The sequence below is a fragment of the Indicator indicator genome, chromosome 10 (genome assembly GCF_027791375.1).
Source record: "Indicator indicator isolate 239-I01 chromosome 10, UM_Iind_1.1, whole genome shotgun sequence".
Taxonomy (NCBI): Eukaryota; Metazoa; Chordata; class Aves; order Piciformes; family Indicatoridae; genus Indicator; species Indicator indicator.
In genome coordinates this window covers 11,877,643-11,895,000 of record NC_072019.1, presented here as the reverse complement: position 1 = coordinate 11,895,000, position 17,358 = coordinate 11,877,643, and the positions used below count along the sequence as shown (strand labels likewise).

The following is a 17,358-nucleotide window of genomic DNA, read 5'->3' as shown; positions in this document are numbered from 1 at the left end:
CTTCTCATCCTTCCGATTACCTTTCTGAAGCATGAACTTGGTATAAAATCACACATCAGAAAATTCACTATAATTATTTTGCAATGCCATCAGCACAGATCCATCAAGGAGGAAACCCAGTAGTGGAATGCTCCTCGCAGCCACATGAGCGGCCAGTCCCATCCCGCCTGAGTGACAGCTTTGGTAATTAAGTGATTGTAGAGACCTCCCCAACTGTTCTAACAACCTTGTCAGGGCCTGTCTGCGGACAGAACAAGCTGAAATCAATGTGTTTTCTGCTCCCTGAGCATTTCTGATCATGTCCTCAGCCCGCATCGGGGAAAACATCTGACAAAAGAGAAACAGTAGCACTAAACGTTGAGTCTAATTTTTTGGAACAGAAAGTTAACTTTCTTCGCCGCCTTCTTTTTTTTTCTTTTTTTTTTAAACGGGAAGGCGGACGGCAGCGGACAGCCGCTGCCCAGGCTCGGCAGGCATGCCCGAGGACGAGCAGGCCGTGGCCGCGCCCGCTCCGCGCCGTTTTGTTCCCGCTGGGAAACGTTCTTCAGCGTCTCTTGCAACAGCCCCAATTACTCTGAGGTACAATATATTTTCGCCTGGATTAGACGGCGAATCTGTTGGCACAGTGTAAATGTCAAGCAGCAGCTTTTAATAAAGGGATGTTCAGACTGTTAAATTTCACAGTACAACGGGCTCGGCCCCTTCCCGCCCCCCTCCCTCCGAGGTGCGAGGCTGCCACTGAGCCAACACGACTGCGCACCAAAATTCGAGTGGGGCGAAGCTCACTCCGGGCCCGGGACGCTACATTCTGCCCAGCCCAGTGCTGCTTTGCGGAAGGATCGGCGCCCTAGGCTACGGTTACAGCTCCGCATCGGTCCTTCCCGGTTCCTCAGGGCCGAACGCCGCTGGCCGGACCAACGGGCCAGTCTGTGGAGCTTCGGCCGGAGCCGCCTCGCCACGAGCAAGGACCGGCTGGCAAGCCGGCACCCCTCGGCCGACCACATGATACCCATTCCCTGCCGATTACTGCCCCCAGCCGCCATCGGGCCATTGATTAGCGCTCAAACTGCCGCTCTAATTAGCTGCCTGCTAATTAACGAGTTGAGGCCCCGTCCGACTTCTCTGAGTGGCACCTTCGCTCATTGCTTTGATTCGGCCGCTACTGATTTATTGGGTGGAGAGCTCTGTGGCTTTGCCCGCAGTCAGACGGGTGGGATGAGATGGGAAAGGGAGGAGGGTCACCCAGCCGGAGGCTGCGGGGGCACAGGGCTGCAGCTACCCCACATCCATCTCGTCCTCAACAAGTGTAAGGCGAATCTCACTGCCCTTCCTGCCCACATAAGTTGGCAGTAGGAGGCGGAAGGCCTTATGCGTGCGAAGCCCCTGCGTAAGGCTGATCTCTTTCTGGGAATCCGAACCCGCACGCGGCGCCCGCCGGAGGAGCAGGAGAGGCCTAGGCTGCCGGTGCTGTGGGTTACGGCGAGGACCGGCGGGAGCGGGGCGGCCGCCCCGGGCGGGCCTAGACCTCGCTTTCCCCCAGAATATATCTGCACAATGGAGTCAAGGATTAAAACATAGGGGGAAGGAAATGAAAGTTGTTCACTCTTCAGGAACATGACTTTAAGCCCTAAATCCCGATTTCGGGACGGAGAAGTGTATTGTGAGTTAAAGGATTATGGTAGTGTAACATATTACCCCGATCCCACATTCCCCTGGGGATAATTAGGACACGTTTTTGGTAAATTGCAAGCCAAGACAGCAGGATAAATACAGCTGCCGCGGGCTGCTTTCCTGCTGCAGGAATTCTGCCTGTGCGTTTGCAGATATTTAATTCTTCTTCCCCCTTTCTCCTGAAATTTTATTTTGCTCCTCAGTTTTCCACCTTCTTCTGTCCCCTTTTACTTTCCTTTTTCCTTCAAGCAGCCCAGTCTATAGGGACGTGCTGGCAGGTGTTCACCCGTCGTGCCCCCGACTCCGCTCGCACCGGGGCGGCGGTGGCTGCGCTGACTCCGGCCCCGTCTGTGCCGGCTCCCGTCGGGACAACAGGGGCGGCTGCCAACGCCGCCCAGCGGACACGGGCGGCTCTGCACCTCCTCCGGGCCTCCTGCCGTCGTTTCTGTACCGGCCCCTGGGAGCAGCACTGGCGCCTAAAGCCCCGGGGCAATTCATATACCTGGCTGCCTCCAGGCTGCCCACGGGGTGCGGCAGGCAGTGAACGTGGGGCCGTCGGGGCGGAGCGGAAGACGCTTAGCAGCAGCGGGCTGGCCGCGGTCAGGGTTTCATGCCTTCTAAAAACTTCTTCCGTAGTGAGGAAGGGGGTGTTGGTATCCGCTCTGCCGCGGAGCCCAGCGAGGGCCGGTGAGCTTCGGGTGAGGTATCGGTGACCCATGGATCTCAGGGAAGGCCGGCGATTTTTATCATCGAAGACCCAGAAGCTCCTTCACTCCCGCCATGAGGGAAGGCCGGCCACAAGCCGTCGGAAGCGGACCTAGAGACCTCGGCAATCTCCACAATCGGCATTTCTGTCGAGGAGGAGTTCCTCATCCCGCACCGCTGACTTAGGGACAATGCGTCTCATATTGGACTCAAGTGCCCGGCAACGAGTTACAGGCTCGCCGCGTCTTCCCGCGTCCGTTGTGTTCTCCGTGCACTCCCTGCGCCCTTCCATATCCCTGAGCGGGACAGCTCTCCCAGGAAAGGAACCGTGGTGGGAAATGGGATTGGTGCGCTCCCAAACAGACACCGCACCCACTCAACTCTGCGCAGGGACGGGGGGCGGTGAGGGCTGCATTCCCAGTATGGGGCAGGCAGGACAGGGGGTAGTTAGAAGGACTCTCGTCTCCTCGCTCTCCCGCTCCTAGCCCCAGGCCAGCTGTGGGTTCCCGTAACCCGGGCAGGTACGTGGGGCGCGACTGCCAGCGTCCCCACAACCAAGGCCTGAACGCCGTCTCTGAACGCCAACATCGGAAAAATCTCCCTTGAGCTCATCGTGCCCTGCGCCCCCATCGCTCTTGCCCCGTCCCCTGCGCCCTCGAGGTTCGAAGCCGCGGCTGCTATTTTCGGGGCTGGTCGGATCCCGAGGTGGTAGAGGCCGAGAGGGAAGCCGTCGGTGTGGGCTTCACAGGGGTCTGAAAATGATAATTCGCCCTAAAATATAATTCGGAGAATTCTAAATCATTCATTACCACCTTTATAATTACTCTGCTAATTAGGTCGACACACCACTTCATCAAGATTAATACGACGTCTTGTCACTGGCACTTCTCATTATCCTGACATTCAGACAGGGAACCGTCCCGGGAACACCGTATGATGCTCTCAGGGGAACCAGATCCGGCGGCCGGGGAACTGGGGCCCGACGGGGTGGTGGCGGCGGGGTGGGGAGGTTGCCCTATCCTCCCTCCCGCGCCCGTTCCTGCCGCCGCTCATTGGCTGCCGCCCTCGTCGCGTCAGTCCCCGCTCGGCCTGCCGCCAATGAGGGCGGGCGGCGGCGGCGGCAAAAGCCGGGGTTTATAATAAACGGCGGAGGGGGGACGCGGCGGCCGTGACGTCATGGGGGGAGTCGCCGCTGCCGAGAGGAGCTCGGTGGGCACGGGCGGGCGCGCCGCAGTGGCCGGTGTCTGTCCCGCTCCGCGTCCGCAACTTCCCGCAACAAAGTTAGGTAGCGGCTAACCGGCCCGGCGGCGATGCAGTGTTCAGCGGGGGCCCAGCCTTAGTGCTGCCCGCGCCGCCGGTCCGCGTGTTAGGGTTACCCGCTTTCCCCCCATTCCTTTCCCCTCCACCCCCGGTGCGATCGCCGCGGCCGCTCGCGGGGATGCGGGCGAGGCGCTAAGCAGTCCGCCATGGAGGGGCCGAGCGGGTCCAGCTTTGGGATAGATACGATCCTATCGGGCAGCAGCTCCGGTAGCCCCGGAGTCATGAACGGAGACTTTCGTCCCCACGGCGACGGCCGGCAGGCGGATTTTAGGAGCCAGGCCACGCCGTCGCCCTGCTCGGAGATCGACACGGTGGGAACGGCGCCGTCGTCGCCCATCTCGGTGAGCATGGAGCACCCCGAGCCGCACCTAGGGGCGGCGGAGAGCCTCCCGCCGCCGCCGCACCACCTCCACCTCGGCCCGCACCCGCCGCCGCCGCCGAGTTTGCAGCCGTCACCCCCGCAGCCACCACCGCCCCAACTGGGCTCGGCCAGCTCCGGCCCCAGGACTTCCACCTCTTCTTTTTTAATTAAGGACATTTTGGGCGACAGTAAACCGCTGGCGGCGTGTGCACCTTACAGTACCAGCGTCTCTTCTCCCCATCACACCCCTAAGCAGGAGGTCAGCGCGGCCCCGGAGACCTTCAGGCCCAAACTGGAGCAGGAGGACGGCAAAGCCAAGCTCGACAAGCGCGACGACACGCAGGGCGACATCAAATGCCACGGTGAGTACGGCTCGGCCGGGCCTCGCATCACTTCGGCTGCCGTGAAAACGGCATAGCTCGGCCGCATCAGTGAAACGAAAATCGGGGGGAAGTCTGCGCTAGGAGCGCTCCGCTCTGATGGGGCTTGTAAGCGATCTTCGCGATCGCGGGTTTAACATCGGCAGAACAGTTTCTTTTTTTGCTCTCCTCCCCCCTTTTTCTTTTTTTTTAAACTCGCTGTCGGCCTGTAGTTTTGTTTTGGTTTTTTGTTTTTTTGTTTTTTTTTTAAATTACATTCCCTGTTTTAAAGAAATAGCTCGGGCGGTGGGGTCGCGTTGGAAATAAAAATGTATTTATTTTTAATGCAAATGCGCATAAATTATTTTCTGTCTTTCTAAGAACCTGCTCTTCAGCTGCACTTATTTCCTTCAAGAATTTTAATTTTTGCTTATTCGATATAAAATAAAAATAACAAAAAGAAAATCACACTTCGCCAACAGCTAATACAAATAAACGTAAAAACTTTTAATTTAAAATAAAATAATAAACCCCCAATCAACCCGCCGTAGGCTGCGGAAGGTGGGAGTGCTTTGTGCGTTTTGCAGAACACCCGGGTTTTCCCCGCACCAGGATGGAGAGGTTCATTTTTCAGTCTTTATTATTTTTTTAATTACGGATTTCGTGCTGATGGAGAAGCCCCCACCGTGAGGGGTTCGTAAGTGAAAACAGCGATGTGTGCGTGGGGGGAGGAAGGAAAAGGGTGAGCAAGGACGAGTCATGGAGAGGGACTGTTTTCCCTGTGGTAGAGCGGAGCTGCTCTCCCGCTCAGGCACACAGCTCAGCCGAGAGGCCACAGGACACATTTTTTCTAATTTTGCCCCACTGAGGTATTTTTGCCAGGGTGAAGAGTGGCGAGACGCCTGGGTGTGCCGCTCCTTTTGCTCTTTTATCATTAACATAAGAGTGCCCAAACCAGATGTACAGTCTGGTCTGGCCATTTTTGTGTGCACCAACCTCCCCAGTGGGTCAATTAGGGAGATTATTGTTCTTCCTGCGGGGAAGATCAAGGAGCGCCACAAACCCAGGCCCGAGCCGAGACGGATTGACATATCGATTTCCCGGCATTTCGGGCCGGGGGGAGAGAGGACGAGAAACTAACGAAAGCTCTGTGCTTGGCAAGCGGAGAGTACAAACCCCGTTGTACCCTGGACGGGATCGCCGCCGCTGCCACTTGCCCATGACAGACTGTTCTCCCTATGTCCCGGAGGAGCTCCCGGGGAGGGGGCGGTGGGGCCTAGTAACCGCGGCGGGCGGGGGTCGTGCCTGTGTCCTGCCGGCCCTCACCAAGCATCGGCTCACTCGCAGGGACAAAGGAGGAGGGCGACCGGGAGATCACCAGCAGCCGGGACAGCCCGCCGGTGCGGGCAAAGAAGCCGCGGAAGGCGCGGACCGCCTTTTCCGACCACCAGCTCAACCAGCTGGAGCGCAGCTTCGAAAGGCAGAAGTACCTGAGCGTGCAGGACCGCATGGACCTGGCGGCCGCCCTCAACCTCACAGACACGCAGGTGAAAACCTGGTACCAGAACCGAAGGTAAGGCGGGCCCCGGGCGGCCCAGGGGCTACCTAGATAGCCGAGGGAGCAGAGGGTGCGCCGCGGTTCTTCTGCCCGCCGGAGGCCAGGGCGATGCAGGGAACGCCCGGCGGCTGCCCTGCGCCATCCTCAGCGGCGGGCTGTGGGGTCCGGCCCTTGTCACCGCTGCCGTAATTTTCTATCTCATTACATATGGTTGCAGCCACCCTAATTCTGTCGCAAACCATTAGTGTCAGCGCGCTGCGATCTAACCGTGTGCCGTGGTTATTAATTTGGCCGGAGTCACCGCGTGTATATGTCGGGGGGGTGGGGGACTGGGCAGGAGAGCCAGGAAAGGTCGGGGGATCACGCCTTGTGCGATCTTCAGCATAAAATCTTCAGCACCGGGCCTTGGTGCTGCGGGACCATACCCGGGAGGGGTCTCGCCGCCCACGGACCCCTCGCGGAATTGGACTGGGTGGCCCGTCGCGGCGCTCGCCCTGCAGCAGCCTCTTGTTCCCCCGGCAGGACGAAGTGGAAGCGACAGACGGCGGTGGGCCTGGAGCTGCTGGCTGAGGCCGGGAACTACTCGGCGCTGCAAAGGATGTTCCCCTCGCCCTATTTCTATCACCCTAGCCTGCTGGGCAGCATGGACAGCACGACGGCGGCAGCGGCGGCCGCGGCCATGTACAGCAGCATGTATCGGACTCCCCCCGCGCCGCACCCTCAGCTGCAGCGGCCGCTGGTGCCGCGGGTGCTGATCCACGGGCTAGGGCCCGGCGGGCAGCCGGCCCTCAATCCCTTGGCCAACCCCATGCCCGGCACCCCACATCCCCGGTGAAGTGTCACCGCGGTCCCCGCAAAGAGCCCTTCCCCTCCCCGTCCCCAAAAAAGCCCCAGCACCGCAGAAGAGGAAGCGAGGGGAAACCGAGGGGCAGGAGCTTCTGCACGCAGCCACCGGCCACCGAGGGAGGCGATCAGTCAGAGCAGGGACTCTTGAACCGTGAACCCGGAGCCGAGCCCGTAAGTGAAAAGACCACACGCGAGGGAAAGCGGGCAGAGCCGCGGGGCGACCCGTCGACCTCGGCTCCTGCTAGGCAGGACTTGAAGCTCGGAAAGAGAGAAGGACAGAGGGGGAGGAGGTGAGGAGGTGAGGTAAAGGGAGCCCAAACCTGCCGAAGAGACTAACAGCTGCAGAGGACGGAGGGAATGAGAACGCCTCGACCCCTGCCCGGCGGAGAAGACCGGGGGAAACGGAGAACTTTGCACTGATTTTTTTCATGACCGTTTTTTTTTTTCCCCTTTTCTTTTCTTTTTCTTATTGAAAAGTGGCATGCTCCCTAATGCGAAGAGAATTGTACAGACCGAGTGCTGAGTGCTATATCATATTTATTATATGTCGTACAAAAAAAAAAAAAAAGAAAAAAGAAAAAAATTCACTTCTATACGTTAGTTTAAAACGAACAAACGTGATTCTCCCTCCTCCCTTTTCATGTCTTTTTGGATTCCGTAAAATAAATGCTTAGATGACAAAATATAGATATCTTTTTGTGAGTGAAAAATTACAGGAAAAAAAAGAATAATAAGAAAAAAAAGAAATAAACTTTATCTTTTTTTAACAAATGTGTAAATTCAAGGTAGCTAATTTTCCCCGTGACGAGAACACAAGAAATGCGTGGCAAATGCCACTTAATTTTTAACATTTAATTTAATTTGATTTTAGGCTTGTTGTTTGATAACCGGCGTTATTTTTCCCTATCTGTATTTGAAAGGAAAAAGAAATCCTCTCGCAGCTGTCGTGCTCTTCGCCATTATTTAAGCACCTGGGCAGGGCAGTGATGTGTTTCCCGGGAAAGCGGCGGGGAGAGGCTGCGCCCCGGCGGGCGGCCCGGGCCGACTACGGTCATGGCTCATGCTCCTGGGGGCGGGCGCAGAGGGGTCGTACCGGGCTTGGGGACGCGGCTCATGCACGGCAGCTGTTTCCGCACCGAATTGGGACAGGCAGAGATCGCCGGCAGTCGGGGTGAGTAACGAGGGGAAACAGGCAGGGAGGGCAGAGGGGTCCCGGTGGGCAGGGAAGTAGATCCCAAGAGCAGCCGGCCTTTGATCTTTGTTGCTGCCCCACCCCCGTCCTCTCTTCTCTTGGAAGGCAGCTTCTCTCAAGCGCCTCTCTTCTCTATGCTGGCCCTGGCCGCGCGGCCGCCGGTCCCCAGGGGGCAGAGCGGATGCGGGCCGCGGCTGGGGGCTGTAACCCTCTACTGGGCTCCTGGGACGGCTCTGCCCCCAGCCTTTGGAGGTGAACACCCCCCTGCGAAATTAGAAAGTTATACAGCAATTACCTATAAAACATTCATAAAGTCCAATATTATCCTCTCCTCTAAGGGTTTGGCCTTTTTTTTTTTCTTTTTTTCTCCCCCCCCCTTTTTTTCCCTCCTTTTCTCTCGGGTTTCCTTTCTTTTGAGATAGGTGGGGGAAAAAAAGATAAGCCTCCGGGCACGTTTATTTGGGCTTTGCTAATTAGTGGGAGGCTTGCTGATTTCTCTGCTAATAAATTCGCTTTAAAACCATATTGACCTCTGCCTTGATCTAACAAAAGGGGAGCGGGTCGGCAACGCCCACTTCGTTTTCTGCCCGTGTTGCAGCGGTCGCTAACTATTCCCCTGCTCCCCTGCCGTGGCCCCCACACTGCTCCCTACAAAAACGAACCGGGAGTAGGGCTCCGAGGGGCCAGAGCAGCTCGGCTACCTCGCTTCCGAGGTTTTCCCGGAAAACGCATCCTATTTGGGCTGGGGAAGGATGTAGGAATTTTGAAATCGGTTGGGGTCCTTTATTAAGTCTAACCAAACTGGGCTGTTTTTCTCTCGTTGCTAAATTAGGTTTCTGTTTTTCACTGCACAAACTCGCTACAAAGTAGCGAGGATAAGGAAGGAAAGTTTATGCGAAATAAATAAGTATTCGTCACCACCCCCCGGCCGAGCAGGTGTGGCCCGGGGCTGTAGGCTGCCCACTTGGGCAGCGGTAGGAGACTCCCAGTACTTTGAGAACCGGACGGGCAGGAGAGCGAGAGGAGTGCGGCTGGGCTGGGGTGTCGGTGTCGTGTCGATGGTGTCTAAAGCAAGGTTTACCGGGGAAGGAGGGCGAGTAACCGCGACATCCCCTAAAAACATATCTCCAGACTCAATTGGAAAGTGCACGTGAGAGGGAGAAGGTTTGGAGCAGGAACCGCTCTTTCACTCCTTTCCCCATTTGGGGATCGAGGTTGTAAATGTAAGCCCTCCGTCATTTGTTCCCTCCCAGTTTGCACCGGGAAGGAGCCGATCCCTGGACTGGCCGCCCTTGACTCTGACGGGCCGGGTAGCCCTCGCAGGAAAAGGCTCCGTTGTTCGCATATAAAAACCCGACACACGGGCCCTCGCTTCAGCGCTCTGCGGTAGGACAAAGTGCTGTGGGGCCGGACGGGGTTCCCCGGGGTCGGCTCCCCGCCGCCCTGCCCGGCGCAGCGCCAGGCGCCACTGGCGGTTCGGCGCCACTGGCGGTTCGGCGCCACTGGCGGTTCGGCGCCACTGGCGGTTCGGCGCCACTGGCGGTTCGGCGCCACTGGCGGTTCGGCGCCACTGGCGGCCGTGCCTTTCTAGCAGTGTTGTTGAGTTTGTCCCTTCTTCCCTAGACAGCGGCCGCCCCAAACTTTGTGATGAGCTACTGAATTCCTGCAATCCTAGAGTGTGTCGAAACTCCGCCTGGGCCAGGACCTGCTCTCGGCCCTGGCAGTGGATGCGAACAAATAAAGGAACCCATCTGTTGCAGACGAACGGTCTGTCTTAGCTTTAAACCGCGTGGGGAACGCTGGCATCCGCTGGAGAAGTCCCAGTGTTGATGCACTAAGAGTGAAAACAAACCCTGCAGTTGTAGAAGGGCAATGTGTAAGCGGTGGGACGCTGTAGCCCTCGGAGTCGCCTGTTCGCTCTCGCACCCGGCGATACTCGCGGGGAGCGGGGCGGCTTCTACCCCGGGGACGCGGGTACTGAAGTCCAGCGGCCGCGGCCCCGCCCGTCCTCAGCACCACGGACAGCTCCAGGATGGCCCTGAGTCCTGTCCCCGCCGGAGTTTCCTGCGGCTCCGGGAGGCCGTGCTTGAGCGCGCAGCAAGGGCAGCCGCCTGCCAGTGGGAACTTCGTGGCCTCCTTCCTCGCCGCTTGCCGGCAGGCGGTGATGAAGATGAAGAGGCTAACACAGGCTCTCTCTGCTGAAGCACCACCCGACTCGTCTCTCTACCACCCATCGCTCGGGAGAAAGCCCCTGTCCCGAGCCAGGCCCGGATTTCTAGGGGCCCGGCCCTGAGAGCGTGGAAGGGGGGTGCTTTTTCCTGGATGTGAGAGTGTTACGGTTCCAGACGTCGAGGCAGAAAGCCAAACAGAGCTGCTCCACTCCCTCCCGTACCACTATGGATTGAGGTCAGCACAGCTTTGGTGGGACGTGTGAGCTCCTTTGGTCCCTCTGCCCCCGGTTCTCCTTTGCTTTATTTTGGTAGGGTCATGCCTATATGTTTTTTCAGGCGGGAACGACACAGAAGGTTTATTCGCGGAACTCCTGCTACGCTCAGGAAGGTTTTTGCCTCAGCTCCTGGCTGCACTCTCTCGGCAGCAGAGTCGTGGGTAGGTTGCTCCAGTGCTCTTGGTTGAAGGGCTGTCTTGCTGTATACAGTAACAGAATCATGTTTAATTACTCCCCCATGTCGGGGGATTAGTTTGGCCATCATTAGAGCAGAAACTGTGAAGAGGGACTTAGCTGGGCTGGGACAAAGAGAGGAAGATAGTCTTTGCCGCTCCGGGAGTGCTTGCCGTGGTGCCGGGATGGCAGCTGTGTGCTCCAGGAGCTGAACCTGCTCTCCCAGCCAGGCAAGTGAGACCTGGTTCAGCCACTGGGAACCAGCCAACCGTTACCTGGTTGCGTTTACAGGGATCAACACAGCCCATATGTAATGCCACGTTAGAGGCTCTGGCTCTGGTATCGTTCCTACAGCTTTTAATGATTTTTTTTGTGCGGGTGGGCTTTTAACTTTTACTGCTTTTTCCCTTTCCAGAGTTTATCTTCCTCCAGATTCTGTGCGAATGAACGCTGTAAGTCGACGTAAGTCCTTACTGCAGCCCACTTGAGTAACTCGGCTCCAGCTCAGGGCGTGGAGTGAGTGCAGCCCACTGAGCCCACCTGCGGAAAGGGTAAACCCCTTCATAATATTAGAAATATTCCTATCCCAGGGATGACGAGGATGGGTAGTGAACAACCGTTTCAGGATGAAATTACACGTTTTTTTTTTTTTTACCCCCTCTATTTCGTCCTGCTGCTAAGCCCACGTCTCACCGCCGGTGACTTCAAGGGGTTTCTTCTCCCCGTAGCCGCCTTAACATGGAGCCCGGTGTGCGAGGAAAGGGGGGCACAGCAAACCTCACTTGCCAGGACAGCCCTGAGCCCTCATCCCTCGGGAGAAGCCGCCTGCTCTCTTTCGAGATGAGCATCGAAATGACCCCCGCGGTCCTTGGCGCGGAACAGATGATGGGTCCAGAGTCCCCCAGGGATTGGCATGGGGCGAAAAAGCCCCTGAACTTCGTCCTTCTCTTTGGCTGCTTCTGCCATCGAAGGGGCCATGGGGCATCCGGAGACAATGTCTGTCTCCGCGTATTTCCAGCCAGAGAACAGGTCCAACAGAGCGCCCATCACATTAAAACTCCATTTCCATATTCATATGCCCTATTTTTCACAAGCCGCTTCTATTAATGGAAGCGCACAAACGCCGGTCCTCAAAATTAGCGGATTTCAAAGCAACCCAAGTGAGGCGCTTTGTGCCGGCGGCGATGAATGCGGGGCCCGTCAGGACTCCCGGGGCTCCCCCGCCGCGCCCGCCCCGGCCGGGAGCCGTGCTATGCCGGGGGCGCAACCGCCGGCTCCACCGCGGCGGCTCCCGGGGTTTACTCCGCCCCCGCTGCCCCGGGCCGTGCCCCGTGGGACCGGCGCTCTGGTGCTGGAGGAAGGCGGATCCACTCTCCCCTCCCTCCCTCCCGGCCCGGGCACGCAAAACTTGTCCCAGGCTGTCGTGTTCCCTTGCCTCTGGGAGCCCATGTAGGGCGCTTTAATTGCCACATTTTCAAACCGAGGTAATGGTGGGGATGTCTTAGTAATTACCTTAATGAGATAACACCTTTCCTTCCCTTCCCTGAACCTACTCATTATCACGCTTCTTGTTCAAATTCCAACTACAAAGACCTATACTGATTAAAAAAAAAAAAGAGGAGGTGGAGCTCTGAAATTTGTTGGAGGCTTCATGCCCTTAACACGAGCACCTTACATAGATCTTTATCCTACAAAGAGACAACTGTACCTACTTTCAGGAAAGATTGGCTTAAAGTAAACTACACATCTGGGGTACCCTTTAATTATTCTTGGTTGGCTTCTTTAGCTTGACCTGTAGGGATGTGAGGGTGTCAAAGTGATGAATTTTAAGATGTTGGGCTGTGAAGATGTGCAGCTGCAAGACTGATGGATTTAGGAAGGGAATGGTAACAAGGTTAGCTGCATGTGAAGTGTGAATTGAGATTTTTGCAAAGAGACTGTGATTGCAGATGGGCATAATGTTGTACCCTTGCATGAAATCCTGCCATTATTGTATAATGGTCAGAGAGAGTGTGAAATGACTTATTACTTTACTTTTATTCTTTAATGAAGTTGGCTAGGGAAGGAAAACTACTAGGAAATTGATAGTGGTGCTGCACAGAAACTATATGACAGGTGCTGATACATTAAATATTTATTTAGCTTCCTCCCCCAAATTTTCTGCTATTTCAGAATGCAAACAAAAATACAACTGGTGGATCTAAGCAGATGCACAGGATGTGATACTTCCTTTGCCATCCTTGCTTTCTGCAGTATATATGAGTGGGTGTTTATGTGAGGCAGTGACAAGTATGCATCTTCCATGTAAAATATTAGAGATATCTAGATCTAGGCAGTGCACACAAAATTTCTAGGTAGGTTTTCAGCTGTTCAACATGTATTGATCTTCTAGAACTCGATGCAGGAATGTCATTGATATGACTCCATATAAATTCAAGTGGCCTTTTCTCCAGCTTGACATGCACATGCAAATACCCCAGTTCCTTCCATATCCTGCATAGGTGTCTACATGGACAGTATCATTCTGAAAACATGTGAGACAGCGTCTGCCTCTGACTTTTGCACAGTGGTGTGTGGGTAGGTCTGGACATCTAGCATGGGCGGGCAGCTTAGCTGACATCACTTGTTTCACATATGCTCAGCGTGAAACACCCATTACCAGAATTCATGATTCAGTTGTGCAGCCACACTGTTTTTTATGAATTTGCAGGGAGGAAAAGGAACTGGAGCTGCTCCCTCAGGATACTGTTCTAATAGAGAGGATTCCCTAGGTGACTAACCTCAGGATGCTATCACAAAACAGTTTGGCAAATCCTGGACTTAGTGAGTTGCCTCTCTCTTGGAGAGCAGCTTCTTTTCCCTGTTTGAACACACACCATAGAAATGCAGCTTCTTGTACATCTTCCCTAGACTATAACTCAAAAAGCTGTTTTAGCCAGCACCTCTCCTGCAGTGCCCTCCCCAGACCTTGTCCCCAGAGCCAGCACAACTCTTTGCTGGAAGCTCATCTGTGAGGTTTTGCCCAACATTTTCACTAGAATCTGTCACTGTTGCATTTTAATCTGAGGCCAGGAAGAATACGTAACATGAAGCAAGCTCAGGAATAATTGCCTACCTCTTCTGCATTGGCATGCAGGGTAATAATGACAGCAGGATTGTGTGAAATGGAGAACACATCTGAGGTTTCATCTTCATGTCCTTACAATAGTCCTTCATATTTCCTTTTCATATTCCTGCCTTAACAAATACAGTATTTTGGGCTTGAAATGTGTTCCCACTGAGTAACACCCAGTTTTAGAATCGTCTGTCTCCTCTGGGAGATGAAAATAACTCTGTAATATGCACAAGTGTGTACTGACCTGGTGCAGCTCTTCCCACCTGAGCGGCAAAAATGCACTCAGGGCACAAGGGGTTCCCTGTGACACAAAGGGAATGGAGAAGCTCCTGGACAGATTTATAGCCCCATAAACGATCAGACACGTTGTGTCTTTAAATACTTTGTTTTGCTGTGTGAAGAACTATCAAGAATTCCTGAAAGTTTTAAGAGCTGCCTGGTAAAGGTGAGTATTCGGTGTTTGAGTGCATAGAAAGATGGGATGCTATGTCAGACACTCTGCTATCCCAGTACTGCAAAAGAAACAATCTACTTCCCTCTAACTGGTTCTCTAAAAGCAGGACAGAGCAATCTGGAATATGAAGGCTGTCAGAAATGCCCGTTTGGGGGATTTGCCACTAGTAATTTGGCTGGATTCTGTGGGTTCAAGTACCATCATTGTCCCTATATTAAACCAATGTAATTTGTCTGCTTTAGAAGTTGTGAAATAAGGTTGGATTATTATTTCACCAGAAGTATAGAGAGGTCTGTGGGAAAAAGCAGCAAAATCTGTGTCGACAATAGAGCTCCAGTACAGGCACTGACAGCTCCAAAGCATATTACTTCACTTAATAATCGGTGAGGTTTTCAGCTTAAAACAGAGGGATGCAAGGTAAGTAGGATGGCAACTTTTAATTTATTTTGCTACTTAGTAATCTCTCTCTCTCCTTTTTTTTTTTTTTTTTTTTTTTAAATCTTCTTTCCCCCTCATTCTTCTTTCCTTCTCTCTTCACCTCAGTCTTTTTCTGAGCCCCTACCAGTGTGCTTTGGAAGATTCTCAACTTTCCTGGTTGACTGCCCATGGCTGGTGGTGGCCACGGGCAGTCCACATTAACTGACATGCTGGTGTGTGGTTTGGGCAATGGGGCACCAAGTTTGTGCAGAGAAGTTCTGCCTCTTCCGTGGAGATTAAGCATATTACTGTACAGTATTCTAAAACATGCTTAACCTCACCAGTCTTGGGTGTTGTATCCCAACTCTACTGTAAAGTTCAGACACTCAAATTAGTGCTTACAATGCACTGTTGACGTTTCTCTGGGCCAGCCCAACAGTAATAACTAAATATGATATCTACCACAAAGTCACTTTTTTCCCTGCAGAGGGTACACTGCAAAATGAAAGGAACATCTACTGCCCCAGCACTTAGATCTAGCTCTTATGTAGGGCTTTATGTCTGCAATGTAATGCAGCTGGCTTCTCCAGGCATATTGCTAATTGTGTTCTGCCTGACTGCTGAGTCTGACCTGCTGGAATTGGTGCTGGGGCTAAAGCTCTGTGGTGGGCTGCACAAGAAAGTTGTATTACAGTGCCTTCATAGACTGGGGAAAGATCCTGTATGACATCCTGCAATAACCTTCTGTTAGGAGATGCAGCTTGCATGGAAACACTTGCTCATCGTAAGACCTTCTCACATTTGAAAGTAACTGGTCTCACCATAGCTTCAAACCCCTATCCTGCTGCAGAGGAAAGCTCAGGCTGGGTTAAGGACTAGGCAAAGCATTACAGACCAGACATAATTCTCAGCAGAGGTTTGCAGAATAGCAATGGTAGGATTGTGCTATCATAAACCCTACACCAGTAAGTCAAAAAACCCACAGAAAAATACATGTCCATGGGAAAGAATTATCTGCTGCAGTGCAGCAAGCCATCCTCTGACACTGCTAATTACAGCAATGCATTGAAAATGTAAGTGTATGTAGTGAGCATTCCTACTTGGTTTTGCTACTATTTCTTGCTTTCATGCATTGCAAACTGGAACTTGGAAAGAACTTGGCAGAGTGAAGAGGATATAAAAATGATAATTCTGATGTAATAGAAATCACATAGAGATTTCCTTTGTAGTTCACAGCATTTCCATTCCAAGATGCTTAAAGAATTAAAGCATACAAATAGAGAAAATCTGCAAAGTGTTGTCAGGTATTATTTATGTATTATTATTTTGTTGGAAAAGACATGTAAATATAAAGAATTAGAAAATGGAGATACTAAAATAAATTATAATGGAACCTACAATATATCTAACATGAGAATAAAAGTATAATGAGAACACATTTTCTTCAGCATAAATACAAATCCTGTCTGCATGCTAAAATCCTATTAATTGGATACTTACTACAGGAATAAATCTTTAAATGTGTAAAAGAATCTTTCTGCTCTGTGATGAAATATAAATACCACCAGATTTATTAAAGAAAAAATTCTGCTAAACGATGACTTCTCTTACATACTAATTTATGCTTATGCTACATCTGAAGAAACTCACCCTAATGTGAATATCAGCTAAACCGAGGAAGCTGTAAAAGGAAAAGATTTAATGTGCATCACGAGAAGTTGCCTCTATCAGGCATGGCAGGTTTCAATGAAGTTTTATATTCTAAAATAGAGGAAAGGTGATAGTCTCTTAAGAGACATAATACTTATCCCATGAGTGATATAATAGTTCATAATTCACCAGAGAGCAAGGCTCAAGTGAGTCATATATATTTTATGGCACAATTGGGATTAATACCATACTTCAGAGAGGCATGCATAACCTATTCTATTTATATGGAGAGATGGTTTAAAATCCACCTTCTTCTTGCACCCTCATCTCCTACCCTTTGGCATTAACCTACAAGAGAGGGACTTGAAAAAGATAGGAGAGGGCATCAAGAGGAATACAGACAAGATATTGCCAGGAGCTGCCCTGGTGCTGGTATGGCAATTGGAAATGCTGATTTTTCTAACAACAGCTGCCCAGAGCCCCAGAGGAAGAGTTTAGTCCTGAATGGATGCACAGTAGGGTATTTTATTGGCTGAACTTGGTATTTGGGTGGAAACACAGGGGCTACTGACTTCAGTTCCACCATGGTGGAATTCAATTGACACATCTGCCTTCTGCAACATTGCTGTGCTGCAGCCATCCTTAGCAAGATGTGTTTGTTGGGATGTGATGTGGAGAAAGAAGGACTTCGTGAGTGAATGCTTGTCTTGCTCTTGCTGATCATGAAATATGACATTTTGGAGCATCTGCTTCTTTTCTAGAGCCTACCAAGAGGGTGTCTAAAGACAATAGATATAGTGTTAAAGTCTTATCTTGGGGAAATCCCATGTTTAATATGGGTGAAGTCTTTGGATGATTTCCTGAAATGTGGCCTAGAGCAGAAATTTGAAATGTGACCTTGTTCCCTTTGTAAGAAGAAGTGTCTCCTAAACTGTATCTAAAGAGTGGAGATAACCTAATTCACCTCATCAGCATAATCATGGGAAAAAAAAGACACTGAAGGTTTAGAGGTCGTGTGTGCAAGTTCGGGGAATTTCTTTGCATGGGCTGGGGAATGCTGTTGGAGGACCTGACATCACTGAGAACTAAG

At 52.6% G+C, this 17,358-nt stretch overlaps 1 protein-coding gene across 1 annotated transcript; it reads left to right on the top strand.

Moving 5' to 3' along the window:
- Positions 1-3,842: 3,842 nt before the first annotated feature.
- BARHL2 (BarH like homeobox 2) lies at positions 3,843-6,809 on the top strand. Its single transcript, XM_054384445.1, has 3 exons — positions 3,843-4,419; positions 5,764-5,989; positions 6,497-6,809. The coding sequence occupies exons 1-3, from the start codon at positions 3,843-3,845 to the stop codon at positions 6,807-6,809; spliced, it is 1,116 nt and encodes a 371-aa protein (XP_054240420.1).
- The last annotated feature ends 10,549 nt before the right edge of the window (positions 6,810-17,358 follow it).

What these genes read in the sequence shown, in the direction of transcription:
- BARHL2 (XM_054384445.1), top strand. Translation starts at nt 3,843, where the DNA reads ATGGAGGGGCCGAGCGGGTCCAGCTTTGGGATAGATACGATCCTATCG. An exon ending in GGGCGACATCAAATGCCACG is followed by an intron (nt 4,420 to 5,763) that starts GTGAGTACGGCT and finishes GCTCACTCGCAG; the next exon opens with GGACAAAGGAGGAGGGCGAC. An exon ending in ACCTGGTACCAGAACCGAAG is followed by an intron (nt 5,990 to 6,496) that starts GTAAGGCGGGCC and finishes TTCCCCCGGCAG; the next exon opens with GACGAAGTGGAAGCGACAGA.